This window comes from Seriola aureovittata, chromosome 9 (genome assembly GCF_021018895.1).
Source record: "Seriola aureovittata isolate HTS-2021-v1 ecotype China chromosome 9, ASM2101889v1, whole genome shotgun sequence".
Classification (NCBI taxonomy): domain Eukaryota; kingdom Metazoa; phylum Chordata; class Actinopteri; order Carangiformes; family Carangidae; genus Seriola; species Seriola aureovittata.
The window spans coordinates 5,819,302-5,837,832 of record NC_079372.1 but is presented as its reverse complement, the minus strand read 5'-3'; the positions used below and the strand labels follow the sequence as shown (position 1 = coordinate 5,837,832).

At 40.6% G+C, this 18,531-nt stretch overlaps 1 protein-coding gene across 1 annotated transcript; it reads right to left on the bottom strand.

Annotated features, from left to right (window-relative positions):
• Positions 1-136: 136 nt before the first annotated feature.
• On the bottom strand, positions 137-18,092 carry esyt1a (extended synaptotagmin-like protein 1a). The gene is made up of 31 exons (XM_056385112.1): positions 16,699-18,092; positions 15,648-15,689; positions 13,671-13,805; positions 13,330-13,403; positions 13,063-13,135; positions 12,886-12,975; positions 12,733-12,788; positions 10,676-10,796; positions 10,283-10,459; positions 9,702-9,784; positions 9,480-9,528; positions 9,090-9,179; positions 8,082-8,177; positions 7,922-7,993; positions 7,752-7,838; positions 7,335-7,484; positions 6,333-6,515; positions 6,057-6,233; positions 5,880-5,962; positions 5,699-5,747; positions 5,522-5,611; positions 4,129-4,224; positions 3,806-3,877; positions 3,628-3,714; positions 3,349-3,495; positions 2,183-2,313; positions 1,935-2,027; positions 1,706-1,837; positions 1,507-1,612; positions 1,321-1,370; positions 137-1,194 (listed from the first exon to the last, which is right to left on the bottom strand). Exons 1-31 carry the CDS (start codon positions 17,026-17,028, stop codon positions 1,167-1,169), a joined length of 3,249 nt encoding a protein of 1,082 aa, XP_056241087.1. The 5' UTR covers positions 17,029-18,092; the 3' UTR covers positions 137-1,166.
• Positions 18,093-18,531: the final 439 nt, after the last annotated feature.

The following is an 18,531-nucleotide window of genomic DNA, read 5'->3' as shown; positions in this document are numbered from 1 at the left end:
GCAGCTGCACAGAGAAGTGACGGCTTGTCAGTGTTTTATCGCGACCTGGTGGCGAGATACGTCCATGACATGTCATCTAAACAAATCTTTTTTATTTATTAGTTTAACACAAGAATGATGAAGCCACAAAACGGGGTTGATTCATGAGAGTGCAAACTTTAATCAAGAACTTCAGCAGCTACATGATGATATGTTCAAATTATTACAACAGGTTTCTATTTTCTATCCATTACCACAAATCAGTGTCTCAGACCTCTGTGGTGAAGGGACAGTGGTGCTACGTGGAAGCTGTCTCAATATTTGCTTGATTTTAAGAACTGCTTAGCTCGAAAAGCAAAATATAAACATGGCCGACAGCATCAGCCAGTTGCATTTAGCGCTACAAACACATACAAACACAAAGAAGCATGTGGGTGTAATAACACCAGCGATGTGTTTTCAGTATCTACAAAGTTTTCTCTTCATAAAAGCACAGTGATTTTGACTCTGCTTACAGTATCATACCTCTGTTTTCAGTGGTAATGTGAGGGTCTAGGTTTGTAATACTTTGATTTACAAAAGTAACTTTCAGAAAGCTCTGTTTAAAACATATAAAACTTCATTTGGAACATAATTCATAAACACTGACAAACTGTGCACAGTTTTTGTAATACTTAAGGCAATGATATAAATGTATATAAACAAAGTAATCTCGGGAATTGTTTGAAGATTGTAAAAAATAAAATGTAAAAGAATCACTTTCAGTTGTGTAGGATGCTGTAAATCCATAAAACATTGTCATACCTCAGGATAGTAACCACAGCAAAAGCCCTTTTGTAAATAAAATTCACAGAGGACTTGTACATGCTTTTAAACATATATAAACTTGGTAGGTTGTGCAACATAGTTGCATTTTTATCAAATATCTATTCAGCCAAAATATTCTACTGAAGAATCTGTCCAAGACAGAGTAGAGTTAGCACAGGTAACACTTCATGGATGATAAGCTACATGTAAAGTGTCATAAATACTGGTGGACTGTGTTTGTCGTGAAGCATGTATGTCATCATTTTTTCTTCAGTGATGGTGGAAATTTTCATTTAAGCTGAATATACAAACACACAAATCACAGATCACAGAAGCAACACTTATTGTTATATAGTACCGAAGATCAAGCATAGATTCTTCTAGTTGGTCTCTGCTACCAAATCATACCTGGAAAACAGAAAGGATACAATTTGTAGTTAAAAATATTATATTATAAAATAACATTTGCACATACATTTGTTGATACAATTCTATTATCCCACAATATTGTTCAGTAGATGTTTAAATTATTACCATTGTGTGACACCAGCCTTAAGGTCTACTTGGTCCAGGTCCAGCTGCAACTGAGAGCAACAAGGAAACAAAAAAGATGACGTCTCACATTTTCTGTGTCTTGTGATAGTAACTATGTCAACACCAGGAAACTTGTGGGTCTGAGTGAAAACTAACTGCACTTCAGATGCAGCTGATGATATATACCTTGCCGATAAGCTCCCTCTCTCTGCTCATGAAGGAGACACTGTTCTTCACAGAGAGGTCCAGTTTTCTCTGCATGGACTCCTCGAGAGAGAAATCAAAGTCAAACCTATGGAAAGGGCGAGAAAAGTGGAAGAGGTCGATTAACATCCTTTCATCGTTTCTTTCGCTATCATAAGTGTCTCATTCGTTTGTCTTATACCTTTCGTTGAACTCTGGGTTGAGGTCTCTCTTCTTGGTGGCCGTTCTCCTCTTGGTCGTGGCCTTCTTGTCAGGCAGCAGGATGAAGGAAACATAAGGGTCTGCACCGTCCTTGGAGCAGGCTGCCAGGGATCTGTGCAGTCACATTCACAACATACAGTATGATGGTACTGGCTGCTCTGGGTCAAAAATGTGATGATTAAAAAAAGTAATGTGTATCATATAGAGACCTGCAGGAGTGAACGGTGATGAAAAGCCTGCTCTCCTCTGTGGAGTAGCCCAAGGTAAGCTTCACCTGGCCCGCTGTGGCTGAATCATTGACGCTGAAGGCACAGTTGCGGAAAATGTGATTATCATTTTGATGATGTATTTTTATACATAAGCAAAGATCCTACAGAGGAAACACTGATTACAAATCTCTTCACGGTATGAGCAGTGACTGCACGACGGGGCATTGATACTAGCGTGTGCGACTCACATGGAGAAGCCACCTCTGTGTCTGATGTCTAGATGGGATGGAACCCATCTGGGGATGACCTCCTCTTCGTTGGCGTCACTACCTGCATCCCCTGGAGCCCGACGACACACCGCCAGCTGAGTGTCCAAGATCTGTAAGATATGGAAATCATTTCTGCATAATAACTGCGTAACTCTACACCCTATATAGTTCATTAGGTACATACCTAGCTAAAAGAAAATGCAAGTATTCCTGCAATAAATCCTCCCTCATGAAGGTTATAATATTCAGCTTTTATTGTTATTGTTTTAGGGAGGTGTTGATTCAAGTGTGTGATCATTTTGGAGGACGTAGCCTGTGGTGCATTAGACTGCACTAGATAGGTGTTTCTAATAAACTGCCCACTGACTGTATATAATGAGTCAATTCTTCAAACTTTCCATGGTGCATGACTTAAGTTATGAGAAAAATGAAGCAGCTGTCATTGTGAGCGTTGTACGGGGGAAATCCACTGTCAGAGACTGATAAAAGTTGGTATAGATCTGCAATCTACATTTCCCAGAATGACAAATCTGCCCATTACCTACTGCCAAAAATAAATATGAAGTTTTTACCGCATAAAGTAGTGAAAACAGAGGAAAACAGGGAGCCTGAATCTGTCTTAACACATTATATCTCCTTTGTTTAATCTGTAGCAAAACCGAACTGTGAAAAGAATTGTGGTTTTACAAAGGGGGTTACACACCGGACTATTTCTTGTGCAATTATTTCCTGGAGTCTTGTTGTCACTGTGACATTGCCAGGCAACCAGGGCTGACTCTTGGCCAGGAAAACCACAACTTATCATTTTAATACAGGATATAAAGTGTTAAGAAGCAAACTTCAGCGGTAGCTAACTGGCTTCTGGCTCCAGCTTCATATTTACCGATGTGAGAGTGGTGACATTGTGCAGGGTATTTGTTATGTATCAGTGGTCTACATAATAATACTGCAGATGTAACAGTGGACCAAGAGTAGATTGTATTACAGTACGCTGTAAAGTACTGTATTCAGTGTGTTGCAATATTCTCTGAACAGAAAAACCTTTGAGCTACAAGTGATTCAGTACGGGATAAATCACAGTAAGGACATTGGTCACATGCACGCAGACTGCAGTGTAGAGAAAATAAGGAGCATATTGTCTGTACCTTGAGTGTGGCCCTCAGTAGGATCTGGCTCTCTGGCAGAGCTCCATCCAGACTGAGCCAGCGGTCCAGCACCAAGCCCGGCTCAACAAGCACCTCCCTGAGAGGAAGTGTCAAGGACCCGAGGGCCTGTCCCCAGCTGTGCGAGAGCTAAATGAAAACACACGCATACAGATGCACGCACGTTTCAGACTTTTATCATGTCTGTATGAAAAGTCAGCTTTGTCAAGAAAATTTTGCTGCCGCAAGGTTAAGACAAAAAGTGAAAATACAGATTCTCACCTTGACCGTGAGTGTTTCATCTCTGGGGTCACGAATCAAAAAATGAAAGGCTTCGTCCCATCGAGGAGATGTGGAGCGCTCACAAACCTTGGGGAAAAGACTTTTCTTAGTCAACATTTTTCTCTCTTTTTTTTTTTTTTTTGCATACATAAGCTCAGTATGAAAGAAGTGATCCTACCTTGGTTTTGTATGAAACACCTTTGAGGATAATCTCAGCTCCTGCTTTTGGGTCCTTTCCACTTTTCTTCAACTGAAGTGTCGAACAAGGAATAACGTAATACAAAAATTGAAATCAACAGCATTTATTAAAACTAACACACATTACATTAGCGGTGATTTAAAATAGAACTGAACATGCAGCTGTATTGGCACACTACAGTGCTCTATGCAATACAGTTCCACTAAAAGCAACCATTGTACTTCTCCACTCTTTGGGGAGAGGAAAAACACATCATAATAGACAACAAATAAAACCCCAAGGACTGGTAGATATGATCTCACCGGCAGGCCATGGGCACGCTCCACATACACAAAGAGCACGGCTGCTGATGGCACAACCTTGTTCTGGTACACTTGCTGGGACTGGTACTGCAGGATCTGTAGAAAGTAAGAAATTATGTCACACACAGAGAAGAGCAGAAAGATATTAACATAAATATACGAATCAATGCAAGAGTCTGCAAAACACTTTCAAAACCCTTGCCACAAAAGTGGTTTTCTTTCCTTTTAATCAGAAACTGTTGTATCTGCCATAGCAACCAAACAACACTGCACCAAAACAAGGGTACTGACCGCTCACATTTAAAGGATAGGTTTTTGGTATTTTTAAGCTTGCTGTTGTCATTCCTCCTGTGAAGCAGTCCTCCTAGCACAACTGCACTTCAAAAGATGAGGGGTAAAATCCACAATACTCGTTCTGTGCAAAAATGCATTTTAAAGTTCAGCTGAAGTTAATGTGAGGTTAGACAAACCAAGTGCGTATCACTACTGTTATTATATCTCAGCCACAAATAAAGCTTCACAGGAAAGTATCCCTCTTCTGAAAAAACCAGTCAGTGGAAACACAAAGTGGGAATTTCATTTCACACACACACACACACACACACACACACACACACACATGCATCAGTGGTTCCCAACCTGTGGGCCGGGGCCCACTGTTGGGCCGCAAAGGTATTGCAAGTGGGCCGACAAATCATTTGCATAACAGGACAATTTAAGTAAAAAGATAATGTTTTTAAATGCAATGATCTTCAAAAACATTAAAATTGTTGAAAAGCTTTGTTCAGTTTTTCTTTTCTTTTTTTCTTGTATTAAGGCTTCGGTATGTACGAAAGAATTCATATTAGACAAATGATGGATTTGGTAATTCTATCTTTTGGCACTATCTTGTAATGGCCTTTCTGCCTGCAGCACTTACAGTTTAAAATAGTGCGGATGCCCATTCCTGCCAGTAAAACATAATGATGATTTAAAAAAAATAGTCATGGGTAATCAAGACTTTCACTGTTTACATGTTTATATATATGCATTTATTTATGCACACATATATACATATATGGTGGCCCACATTCGACCCTGTAAAAACATGGAGGCCAAATATTTCACGCTCTCAGAGCACAAGCATATGTACATATATAGCGACATGGTCCAGCGGCAAAGCAATCTGGAGACGTAGAGTATGTCTTATGGTTCTGGTTCTAGTTACTAAGTTTTACTTTTCTTATTATGCATTTCAATTGTTATGACTGTATTTTTATGTGATTCATTTCTTTGCAAGTATTTGCTCATATATTCTTTATTATGACTCAGTTTATTATTATTCTTTGTTGCAAATTGTTGACCAATTGTCTACGACCTTGAAATATGTAAAAAAATAAATAAAGTTTCTAACCTGCTCCAGTCTGGGCAGGTCGGACACTCTGGCCAGCCACTCCAACACCAGGTGAACTCGGCCTGACTTCACATCATTTAGAGTGTACCACTGTAACAAGGTTGACACAGAAATGTTAAATTTCAATATTATATGTTAAATTACATAATGAAATCTTTTCAACTCTGAGTCACGCACCGTATCGATGAATTGTGCGCTGATGATATCTCGTAGGCTAAGCTTGAACCTGTAAGGACAGGACTCAATCAATACTTTGTACTTTATCCTCCTTTTCACTGACAGCTTTTCCTTTAGTTACTAGAGCCACAAGTTGTATAATAATAATAATAATAATAATAATAATAATACCAGGACGCACCTTCCGAGGAAGTCGTCCTGATCGATGTCCTTGTCAAACAACTCAAACTGGATCTCCTGACCAGGAAGCTGCGTCAAAATCACCTAAATCATAGAAAAAATATGTTAAATTTAATCTAAGACCTAATAATTTCATCAGAAAAGACTGGATCACTCGAGCATTAAACAATGGTAAAACCTCATAGAGCTCATTCCAGATGGGATTGAGGTTCTCTTTGATAGTGTGGCTGCGGAAGGTGATACCAGCCACACGGATCTTGACATAGGGGTCACTCTTCCCCTTCACCATGCCCCCCATGAAGTTGTCCTTGGCTATCAGGTTTTGGGCCTCTAACAGATGAATACGCAGCACTCCCTGTGAGCAGAGCAAGGACGGGGGAATGTTACAACAGTGCATGTTTGAGAGACTGAGCTGTGTCTGCTGCTGTTCGACTCTAGGTAAACAATTGTTCACCTCAGTTGCAAACTCCGGGTCGGGTGTGGTGTGCTGCGGTCGTGCTGGCTGAGGTTTAGCTAACCCACCGGGCCCCATGGGGTTCACTTCTGATGTGATTCCCCCCTGACCCATCCCGGATCCAGAGGATGAAGGGCGAGGAGACGGAGTTGTAGGAGTGGCATCATCACTTAGCCACAAAACCTAGCAAGGAGCAGGAGGCAAATAAGAGGTTATGGTGAGCAGATATCAAGCAGTAAATGACCGAATAACATTTATTTGATTTCTGGTAATAAGAATAAGCTTCTTCACTTCAGGATTGACAAGGAAGAGAAACTACAGGTTTCTGTGTGAGCATTTTTCTGTACTTACGAGGACCACATGTTCTCTGAAGAACAGAAAGATGAGGCAGACAGAAGACATGCGGACAGTCTACTTTAAAGGGATAGTTCGGGTTTTTAGACATGGGGTTGACATACATTTTTTCAACCACTGAACTACCGTATTCCTACGCACAAGCGCACCTGCAGAGTGCACTGTATTACGCCACTTTCTGATTCACTCCGCTGAACTGCGGCGGTGTGTGGCAATATGGTAGTTCAGCGGTTGAAAAATGTAGTGCCAAAGGAAAGTGCCGTTTAAGTTTCGATTTGTGTGTTAGGGTTAAGTTCAGGCATGTCATTGGGAGTAGTTACTGATTAAAAATTCATGTATTGAAGATCATTATCTTAAGTTTAGTGATGCAGATTTGTGTGTACATGTGCTACACTACAACTGTAAGTTCTTTATTCTCTATGTGTTATGTCCACAAGGATTTGATGTCAACGGCTGACAAACACACAAATGGTAAGTTTAGGGCCAGATGATAGCTTCATGAGGCCAAAGCTGTCCTTCGGGTGCTGTTAGGATTTCAAAGTCTTCCACACAGACACTGGTTATTTCCAGGAACAGGGCTTGAATCCACATCTTACTTATTTACTCCAGTGGCCAACACATGTCCAAGTCCATCAGTGCAATACCAACCCTAAGCACAATTTTGACGTAGATGCGGCTGGCTGAACCAGAATCCTCCAGATGGAACCACTGGTCCATGGTGAGTTCAGGGGTCGCCAGAATACGGGTCAGAGGGATGGTGAGACTGCCTAGGGACAGAGCACGGTCGTCATCCTTGACCTGATTGAAAAAAAAAAAAAAAACAGGAAAGGAAGACATGCAGTTAGAATGAAAACCAGCTGGAAAAGCAAAAATAAAGGGAAAAGGGCCATAAGTGGGTTAAAAAAAGGAGAGTACAGTTTACAGAGTAATCACACAGAATAAGAGGAAAAACTGAAAACTGAGTATTTACTGTACTAATCACCCCAACACCTTGGGAGTAAATGTATGTAATAAACCTACCAAGCTTAATTGGTGCATTTAATCATTACTCGTGTGATGACTTACTTGAATGTCAATGTCTTGTTTGCGAGGATCCTGAATGAAGAAGGTAAAAGCATCCTCCCACACAGGGCTGTTGGTCCCGTAACAAGTCTGAAGAGGAAAGGCGAAAAACATTCATTATGTTCAGTTTGGTTTATTAACGTACTAATTTATAGTTAAAGTTTTATTCTTACCTTGCTCTCTTTAGTCGTATCCTGAATGGAAATCTGCACCATTGGGCTCGGATCCTTATTGCCTTTCCTCATCTACAACACATTAAATACATACATGTGGGTAACAAATGAAACTTTAAGGCACACCACATGGCAGCATCTTAAATAGTTGTAATCTTACAGGCAGTTCGTAAGCTTGATCAAGATAGATGGCTAAGATGGCGGCAGATGGGGGATCAGCTGTCTTACTGGTCAGGTTCTGGTTCTTCTGGATCACCTGGTAGAAGAACAACAGATGGAGGTGAAGAACATGTGGAGAAAATGATCTGGATCTTTAAAAGCCTGATAGTGGCTACCAACAATTTTACTATTTGTATAAGTTGATGAACAATGTGTTATTGATTTAATGTTTGACAGTTTTACATTGGTCTTATTTATTTAGATGCTGTTACAACCTACCACTTAACTTAGTTCCCAAGATGAACTTCTTAAACACATAATACACACAAACTTAAATATAAAATATATTAAAGATAATACGATACATCAGACAGTACAAACAGATAATTGCTAAAACCTTCCACACAAACCCAAAGGGGCCAGTTTAGGTTATTTTTGGCATGTTATCTTTCATATGATTCTTAGTGGCAATTTATTTCTGATTAAAGATATATATTTGTTTCATTCTGACTTTGTGACAGATCAGTCTGTGCCTCATGTTTATTGCTGCATATCTTGCTGCTCTCATGAAAAAGAGATTTTTAATATTAATCAGGATTTTTTGGTTAAATAAAGGTTAAATTTTAATAATAGTAATAACAACAATTATGTAATAATATAAATACATTTGGCTCAACTGTAAAATAGTTTAACTTTATATTTTTGTGATTTTTGAAATAAACATTAGGGCAGATGAAGTTCTAGTAAATAAGCGGTTTAAGAAACTAATCTTGTAACCACAATGGCAAATCTGATTCCAGTCCAGAACCTTGCTTGTTATCGCCCCCTTTTCTTGTGTTTCCTGTCTCTCTACACTGTCATACTATCAAATAAAAGGAAAAATACTATAAAAATAAATCAATAATGAACAAAAATAATGTTCTGATGATTATAAGCACATCAATTTGTCCACACCGCTACCCAAAGAAGATCTATTGAGTAGCAGGAGGTGAGTTAGGTGCAGACTCACCTCACTCAGTCTGTCAGCAGAGGACAGCAGAGAGAGCCACTCCAGCCGGAGGTGAACACTGCCGGTTGAAACGTCCCTCAGGTTGAACCACTGTTTACAAAAACAGAGGGCTCATAAAATAAAACACACATTTTTCTCGTCTGGCCGATTTCTTTGAGCAGGATGCCAGTATTGAAGGTGATGAGATCAGAGCAGATCACGAGGAAGCTCATGGGATCTGTAGTGTCACATGCTAACAGGATTACTGCAGTCTCACTCAGATATTTTCCTGGGCTAAACAATATAATACTGTGTTCTCATGTTTGATGTTTGTTATTTGATCAAAGAGAGACACTAAATATAAAAGGTAAAAATACGGGATCTTGGTTCAACTTTAGCGTTACTACTTACATCATCCACAACTCTGGCCTTCTTTACAATATCAAGATCCACCTTGACCCTGAAAGAGAGAGAGATGGAGAGAGGTAGGGGGAGAATCAATGAAGCCATGAATCAAAGAGATTCATTTCGTTCATTTCAACAGAATCATGGCCCAATGTGTGAAGAGCAGAGATGGAAATGAGATGAAAAGCACATAGAGACAGAGTAAATGAGTGAGAATGAATAAGCTACCTCCCCAGGAAGTCATCCTGGTCTGGGTCTTTGTCAAATACTTCCACTTCCAACTCCTGACCAGGTACTTCATGGACAATCACCTGACACACATACACACACATAAATGGACAAATACACAAATACACACAACAAAAATACAAATATAGATACAGCCACACACGACACAATAATGCAAGGGCATGCAAACAGAATCACGATGGCAAGAACTTTACTACTTTTATTTTAATATCTATTCAGTGTTCGGCTCGAATTTCACAAAGCACAGGAAAACAGAAATGTGACCCTGAGAAAGCAATTTTTGCAAGAACTCCTTATCTCAGAAACAGCAGCTTCCTGTTTCGAGAGGAGTAGATAAAATCGCCACAAAACTGTTTATCTCTGAAGTGCTGCTGATGTATTTACTACCAAAGACTTAGTGCCATCCCTATCAAAGCAAGGACACCAACACCAAGCTATAAGTTTAAACACACAAACTGGTGGGAAGTGCAACACTTGAATATCAAGATAAAGCCACATATCTCTTCTTTGGTTTTGAGCTCAGTTTTGGCTTTATTTTCCTCCCTCCCAGCCCCTCTCACCTCATACATCTCCCTCCACTGTGGGTGCAGGTTGCTGTCTACGTGATGAGAGGTGAAGATCTGGGTTCCTACACGCAGAACGGCATATGGGTCCGATTTCCCGTCAATCAAGCCTTTGATTACTGTATCCTTAGCGGTCAGGTCCTCAGCCTCCAGCAGATGGATACGCACAACTCCCTGTGCATGTGCCGGGAGTACACATGCAGGAAAACACAAGCGAGCACAGAGAAAATCAAAATGTATCTTCACAAAACATGGCTTTTCATTCACAATGTGAATTTGCTGTATGATTTTCAGGCTATGTGTTTGCTTGCAGCTAACGTTCTCAGACAGAACTGCTTCAGTCTGTGTGGGCCCGTGTTTCTCCAGGCCATTTATTATAGAAACAGTTACCCTTGGGAGAGGGGAGCGGAGCTGCGCAATGTGCAGGTCGGCCACCAGGGGGATAGTGAGACGATTGGGGAGCACCAGGTGGGAGGCTATTGCATCCATTATCATAGTGTCCGATATGGCACTGCAAATGAATGCAAGGACGATGATGGGGACACACAAGGGAGGGACACACAGACAGACAAAAAAAACTATACACTACCACTGACATGCATTAATAACATGATGTCCAGGTTCACACTAACACAACCAACAGGAAGCACCCACTGGCTGTACAGGGCAGTCTTCTGTGAAATCATGTTGGCTAATTGAGAGGAGGAGCACAATTCAAACATTATGACACTATCACTGAAAGTATTGCCAGAGGGGGCTGATGTGTCAGCAGCAAACTGGCCTCAGACAATGCTTTAAGTACATTATATAAAGATCACAACACACACAGTGTAGAATCAGCCAACACACAATTACACTGAATATCACTGTAAATAGAGTTGGATTATTCCCTTTCGTCAGACCATTAGTTTATCTTCATATTCTGTTTAAATGTGCTGCAGTTGATTCTACATTGTCCATATTCTGATCTTACATAATGGACCTGAATAAAAACTACCTGAATATAAATGTATGGAGTCATAGTATTACTTGTTGAATACAAGAACACCAGCACAGCTTTAGTTCTAACAACTTAAAGGATAAGATTGGTATCGTTCAATATTTTTCTTATTGTCAATAAATCAAATAAAAAGAACAAAACCAACAAGGTGTTACCATAGACTACCCATAGACCTCCCTACTCTGTCTATGATACTGAGCCCCAAGCTCCTTTGTTTCTACTGAAGAAGCAAAAAAAAAAGGTCACAAATACATAGTTTCATTACAAAAAGAGTGAGTAATTGTCTAAAAATGCTGGGAAATGCGGTGTTCAGTAAACGTTGCTGTAATTAGAGGAAATAGTGCATTTGGTGGAGGCTATTTTCAGATGAATTTCCTGCTCTATTGAGTTTTTACCAATAGGGCGGTCCATGTGGGATTAAAGTGATTAAAGTTCGGGTTATTTGAACTGGGGTTGTGTGAGGCACTTATACATAGTCAGTGTATTACCTGCAGTAGAGTCTGATCAGTGCCCTTTTCAGTTTAGAGAAGCAGCCGGGAGGACCGGCACCAAAACTGAGTGATGTGATGCGTACCTACGCTTAGCTCTTTCTGACTCAAACAGCTGATCTGCAGCGTAAGACAGTGTGCGTTTGTGAGTAGTAATATGGTAGTTCAACAGTTGAGTAGTAGAAAATGTAGTTCCAAAGGAAAGGGCTGTTTGACAGCAAGATAAAGCTGTGAAAATATACAAAATACACTTAAACTAATATTAGCTTTTTTGAGTGTGCATTTGGCAGCACATCACTCAGTTTCTGTGCCAATACTCCCGGCTGCTTCTCTAAACTGGGAGGGTGCGGATCCGAATCTACTTCAGGTAATACATTGACTCTATACAAATAACCCACACAACCACTCGTCAAATAACCCGAACTATCCCTTTAACTTAAAATAAACTACAGTTCCCATGTTAGTGGTAATGAAGAGACATGTCAGTGCAACAGTGAGACCCACTGCTCACATGTTTTTAACTGCCTCTGGACAACACTGAAGGTCTATGGCACTGAGGAATAAGCTATATCAGGCGTTGGCTCCGCGGGCAATACTTGTTAATAGGATCAAGTCATTGTTGGTTTTTGGCTTTTCATAGGATTTGTGGACAACAGCAAAAATGAAGCATATTGCCACCCTTATCCTTTAAGGATGTGACCACACAGATCTGCCACTGAACAGACAGACTTTTAAACACTGTTGTCTGTCTCAGTTTGTCTTGCAACTCCTTTTAATTAAAGGAAAAGCCTCTCTGTGTCTAGTTGCTGAATAAATAATACATTCTCTGTTATATCAGTTACATCAGGTCCAAAAAGTGTAGAAGCCAAAGTGCACACAAAAACAGCCCCTACAACTGGCACCCTTCATTAAAAAAAAAAAAAACAGTTGGACACAACAGCTCTATCATATCAACTCACTTCAGGCCAGGGATATCCAGCAGGTTGGTAAGCCCAGTCCAGTTGATGTCCAGTTTCTACACATATGGAACATATGATACAGATGCAAGTAATGGCATGTGAAGAAGTGTAGGCCTTTAGATAACAATGCAGTGAGAGACAGAAAACACTCACAGGCCTGCGGATGAAGAACATTGTGATGGCTCCAACCAGCGGCACATCTCCGATCAAAGGCTCGAGGATTACGCGCAGCTTCCCGTGGAGCTACAAAGAGAAATCTTTAACTAAAAATATGTTTTCAGGCCACTCAACTGCAATAATGTACGAATATCTTAATAATTATTCTTCTACCTGGATTCCTTTCACTCCGGCTTTGCAGAAGTACTTTTTGATTTCAACATTGACTTCGACGTCACCAGCGTAGCTGCAATAGAGGAGCAGTGACAGATGCACATTTAACCAAGTGAAGCAGTTGATATGAACTGTGATAAAGCTGATTTCTTTCCTGTGCTAAGTAAACAATGATCTGCTGTGACAGATAAGGACAAGCCCTTGTGAAAGACTCACAATACACAAGCAACAGTATAAAATGAGGCACTAAAAGTTGTGATGCATTACCTCAGGTATAAATCCAACATAACTTGTCTCTTATCGTTCTCTGTGTGAGCCTTTACACCTGACACCTTCAAAGCCTGTGAACGAAGCAGCTGCTGTTAAACAAAGCAAACAAGACTGGAAGAGACTTTATGAAATCACATTAGAAAAGATTCACATGAAGATCATCAGTCCCTGTCATGAATGCATCCTCTTTACGCTTGTAATGAAGAGAATAGTGAGACTAGTCCCGCATTACCAGACTTAGATACATATTACCAACATCAATAACCCGTGCTTCACTGTAGTTTCTCAGTCATGGGACATTTACAGGATAAACGGTTACTTTTATGACAGACAAATACCTTATCTCCTATGTTGACCTTGGTGAAGCTGAGAGTCTGCAGGTGAATACTGGAAGCACGGATGGCGGGAGCAATGGTTTCTACCAACAACTTCTCCAGATACTGGCCGACAAAGGGCCAAGCCTGCTGCAGGATCTACATGACAGAACATATGGCCATTCATTATTTTCCTGTTAAGGTTTTAGAAACAGTAAAGCCACGAGCCAATGCTTCATTTACATACAAGGTATATATGATCATCATAAATTGGTTAATGTAATCAAATGTAGTTCACGTTTACATCCATATAATGTAATTCTCTGAGTAACAATGAGTTATAATTTGTGTAAAAGTGTATTCATAGCAAAGGGCTTCCTGTGAATAAAGAAATATTTACCAGAACATGACAGAAAATAAGAAAGAAAGATTAACTCACAATAGACAAACACCTGCTTCACAAAGCCATAGCCACACACTGTTTGCCTTGTGGCTGAAAGGCTTTTTGTAGAAGTTTTTACAAAAGCCCATCTGAGAAAGGCTGGAATCCAAATTGTATTGAAGTCGCTCAACCATCAATAATTCAGCAAGGATAGTTTTTAAATAAATTAGTCGAGTACCCTCCAGTTATTATTCATCTGGGAGAGCATCATTCTGAAGTACAATTAAAAATGAAAAATTTATCATCAATGCTTTACTTCATGGGTCCATAAGTTCCTATGAAATGTCCTAGAAAGAACAATGAACTTGGCACTAATAAAATGGAAAATAAAGACAATTTCAATTAATAATCCTTTTAATTGCTCCTGTAACCTAGAGAGTGTTTCACTGCACAGCAGGTCGGCTGAACATGCAACCAAGTGACATTTGTCTAAAGGAAAGAATATAATTCATCATTGGAGAATAAAGTTTACAATAAGAAATTATTAATGAATAAATATTTATCTACATTTAAATGGAACATTTATTTTAAGAAAATTCTAATAAATCCAGGAAATTGTTTTTTTTGTTTGTTTTTTTTAGGAAATAATTCTGAAATTATGGATCTGTAGAATAAAGCATTAGATAAGTGTGTCAGTGTTATCACTCCACACTGCCACACACTGGAGTTAGCTTCAGTGTGAGGTGTGAGGTGTATCAAGTCCTGTCAGCATGCGACTAGTGATACTAATAAACTGCAGCTACAGGCAGGTAGGTGTCCTATACATTATTTATGACACAGACAGTTATAGAAATGCAGGTAGTAACGATGCATCCTATAAAATGGAGCTCCCCTGGGGCTTTCTTCACATCAATTACTCAGAGTCATTATCAGCTCCTTTTCTCTGCATGTACTTGTTTCTTTAAGTTGTTGAATATAATACATGGTGAGAACATTTCGAGACTGATGTATGTTTGTTTACAGCTGCGAGAGAGAAGGGTAAGCGTGGGCAGCTGGATCACATGTCGGGAAGCCTGAAGGAGAGACGTGGGCTGGCGAAAGATGGGCCCAGCAAATTTCCATCCTACAATCTGGGCTTCTGTCACAGACTTCATTGCATTTTTCCCTCCAGAAAGGCGCTTTGTCTTATTAGTATTCACATCCACACTTGCCCTGTGCTGATGTGAGGTTACTGTACTGACAGAGACAAAAAGACTGCAATATGATCTGAGCCGCTCTTCCTGCCTCTTAATTACACCATTCGATTATCTGCTCTGATGGAGAGGCTGCAGCTGGAGCCAGGTCACTCAAAGTCCACACAAGTAATCTTTATCTTAATATTAAATGTGAGGTGTTGTAGCTACTGTTGGGAGCTACTCGAGTGAATCCTGAACACCTTATCTAGAAACAATTTGTTGTTTATTTTGCTTTGCTAAAAGTTCAGCTGAATGAAGCAGAGCAGTAATTTATCACACAAGCTGAATAGATTTTTATTAAAAAAAAAAAAAAAAAGATAAATCCCTCATGGTAAAATATACAGCTGCACCCATTCATTGTTTGATAGGAGAAAAAAAACATACCTTATTCAGCCACTCCACTTTTTCCACATCTGGAAAGTTGACCTGTGGACAAGTAATATGGCTCAGGCATGAACTCAGATAGGACAGGGTAGTGTAAAATGAAGAGAAGAAGAGAAGAGAAGTTAAAATACTTCTTTTAGTGGGCCTAATGTTTTTCTTTACTTCAGTAGAGTTCAGTCAAGGTTCTACTCTGTTTACATATTAAGCACAAACTGCAAATCAGCCTTTCCCCTAAACCACTGAGACTTGATATGACAGATTAGGCCTATCTGCCATACACACACACACACACACACACACACACACACACACACACACACACACACACACACACACACACACACACACAAACGCACAGTTTATCCTCTCTCTTACTCTCTCTAACCAGATATGGTGGTCCTGGTCACTGCCTCTGCTCCGCTCTAACGGATGTTTATGAGTCATCAGGTTTTGGCAAACAGGCAGCGTATTGAAACAGGAAGAGGAAACACACAAGAGAGAATCTCTACCATTGTTAGATAAATTATCTTGTCTGTATAGTCTTAGCTGTGCATTTTGCTGACAATTCAATGTAAGGTCTCCTCAACGTCAGTGTCATTTTTTACACCTTTGCACTATGAAGACTTCATCATCTGACATGTTCATTTCACATTCCTGTGTGTGGCAGCAGTTCAGACTAATTCCCCAGGCACTGCACACAAGGAATGTCTAAATATGGGGCTGGTCTGACACAGGAGGAAAATACAATGAACAAACGGGACCTTCATGCACATATTTATTGTGTGCTGCCATACAGCTCCGTGTCTTTTTATGTGTGTGTGTGTGTGTGTGTGTGTGTGTGTGTGTGTGTGTGTGTGTGTGTGTGTGTGTGTGTTCACTTTAGAGCGTCTGGACAAATAATAAGTGCCTACTAGTGAGTTACAGGCTATTCATGGAGGTGCAGCTCAAGTTCAACTTGGCAGATGTGACAGATGTGACAGGTGATACAAAACTGCAGAGCACGAGCATGGTGGGCGGTGAGCCAGCTAAAAGTGTGAATACAAGTCCTTACCCAGGGAGGCAAATCCCTTTTGGTTCTGAAAACCTTTTCAGTGGTGAACTCCCTCTCGTTCTCCAGCAGGTACATGGCAGACTTGAGCCTCATCACTTTCTCCAGTCGACTGTGCTTCCACCCCATGTAGATCATCAGACCGAACAGCACAACGCTGATGCTGAAGCCGTAGTAACCGGCCAGGTACACCGGCACAAGCGCACCCAGGCATTTCCCAAACGACCACAGCACACCGACTGCGCGTTCACTGGGGGGCTGGTTCGGTAAGGCCGGTGCTGCAGCCCCCGTGTCTCTGCCCATCTTGCCCGGCTCTACATCCGCGGTTGGCATCGCAGGTTCCCGTTTCGACTTCACTGGATCGAGCTGGCCTTCTGCTCCTCTGCTACTGTGACTGAGTGGCAAGCGCCAGAGAAGACTTACCGCTGATTTATTATAGAAACCATCGAGAAATCAGCGATAACCTGCTGGTTTGGATCGGTTAAATCATGATTACGGCTCGTCTTCGCTGTCCTCCCCCCTCAGTTCCGCAGGGCACTAAAATTGGCTATTCCGTGTTTCATCTGCGTGTAATGCTCCTCTCTCTGAACAGGGCAAACAGAGACTAAGACCAGTGAGGGCGGGATCTGCTTGAAACCCTCCTTCGCATTAAGTCCTGTAGAAACCTAAACCCAAGAATTAACTTGTAGCGTCACGCACTGCCTCAGGCGGAGCGTTTTACAGCTTAGGAGCAGAGTCAATTAATGTATATTTTAACTTAGGACTCCAGGAGGACACGTTTTATCCAGAGTAACATCATCACCGTGTAAACTGAAGGATCCACTACCCCCAAAATACTGCAATAACAATTCACAGTTTGCTCAACCCGTTATCTTTTTTTTTTTTTTTTTACATAACCAGAATAAATCCTGCACGCGCAAGCGCTCATCTCCACTGCAGCAGCTTCATCAGCAGAGCATGACAGCACCTGCAGGTTCACTGTCAGTACAGTGTTTCAGCTGTGCCGCTTCATCGAGTTACATACAGGTGGCCTGCATCAGACACTGTGGTGTTTAGGGTCAAGGCGGCAGAGTGAGTCGTGACACCTCCAGCATATGCGCCAGTTGCATCTGAAGCAACGTTTGCAGTACCCCTAAAATGTAGGTAAACTGAGCACTTTCTTCCCCAGCGTAGTGTAGAATTTGACATTCAGGTGCGTTTTTCGGCTCGAGGGTTTTCTCATTTTAACAGTTTAATTTATGCTCGGTAACTGAAACAGCAGGTTTAAAATCGCTCCCCGGTTTCCAGGCGACAGCCAATTAGCTGTGTTTGCTCAGAGGGTGAAAAGTTTGATGAACCTTTGTGCAAACAGATACATGAAGAACATGCAGCAAGACACGGAACAATAACCATGTTATTTACACAAGGTATATATAGAGACCAAATACAGTAGCCTATATTTTCATTGTCCCACACTTACAACTATACAACTCACTTTATAACATACTGCATTTTGACATGTGGTTTATATTTATAATACATATCTATCTATATTTTGATACTTACCTCTGGTATTTCTGTCTTATATTAAGCAGCTGTCCTACTTATAATGCAGCCTACATGCACAGGCAGTTTAGGTATTTTTATATTGTTGTTTTTGAATGACTTGGCATTATATCATATCTCAGAATTCCGTTGTAAGAGACATTGATAACCTGACTTTTTTAGATGCTAATTTCAGTGTTTCTTTTGGTTTATTCCATTATACAGGACATTAGTTAACTTTTGGTTTCAAATTCAGATTCAGCATGTGTTATTGAAAGGGAAAACATCCTATGGCCTGATACCAAAATTGCT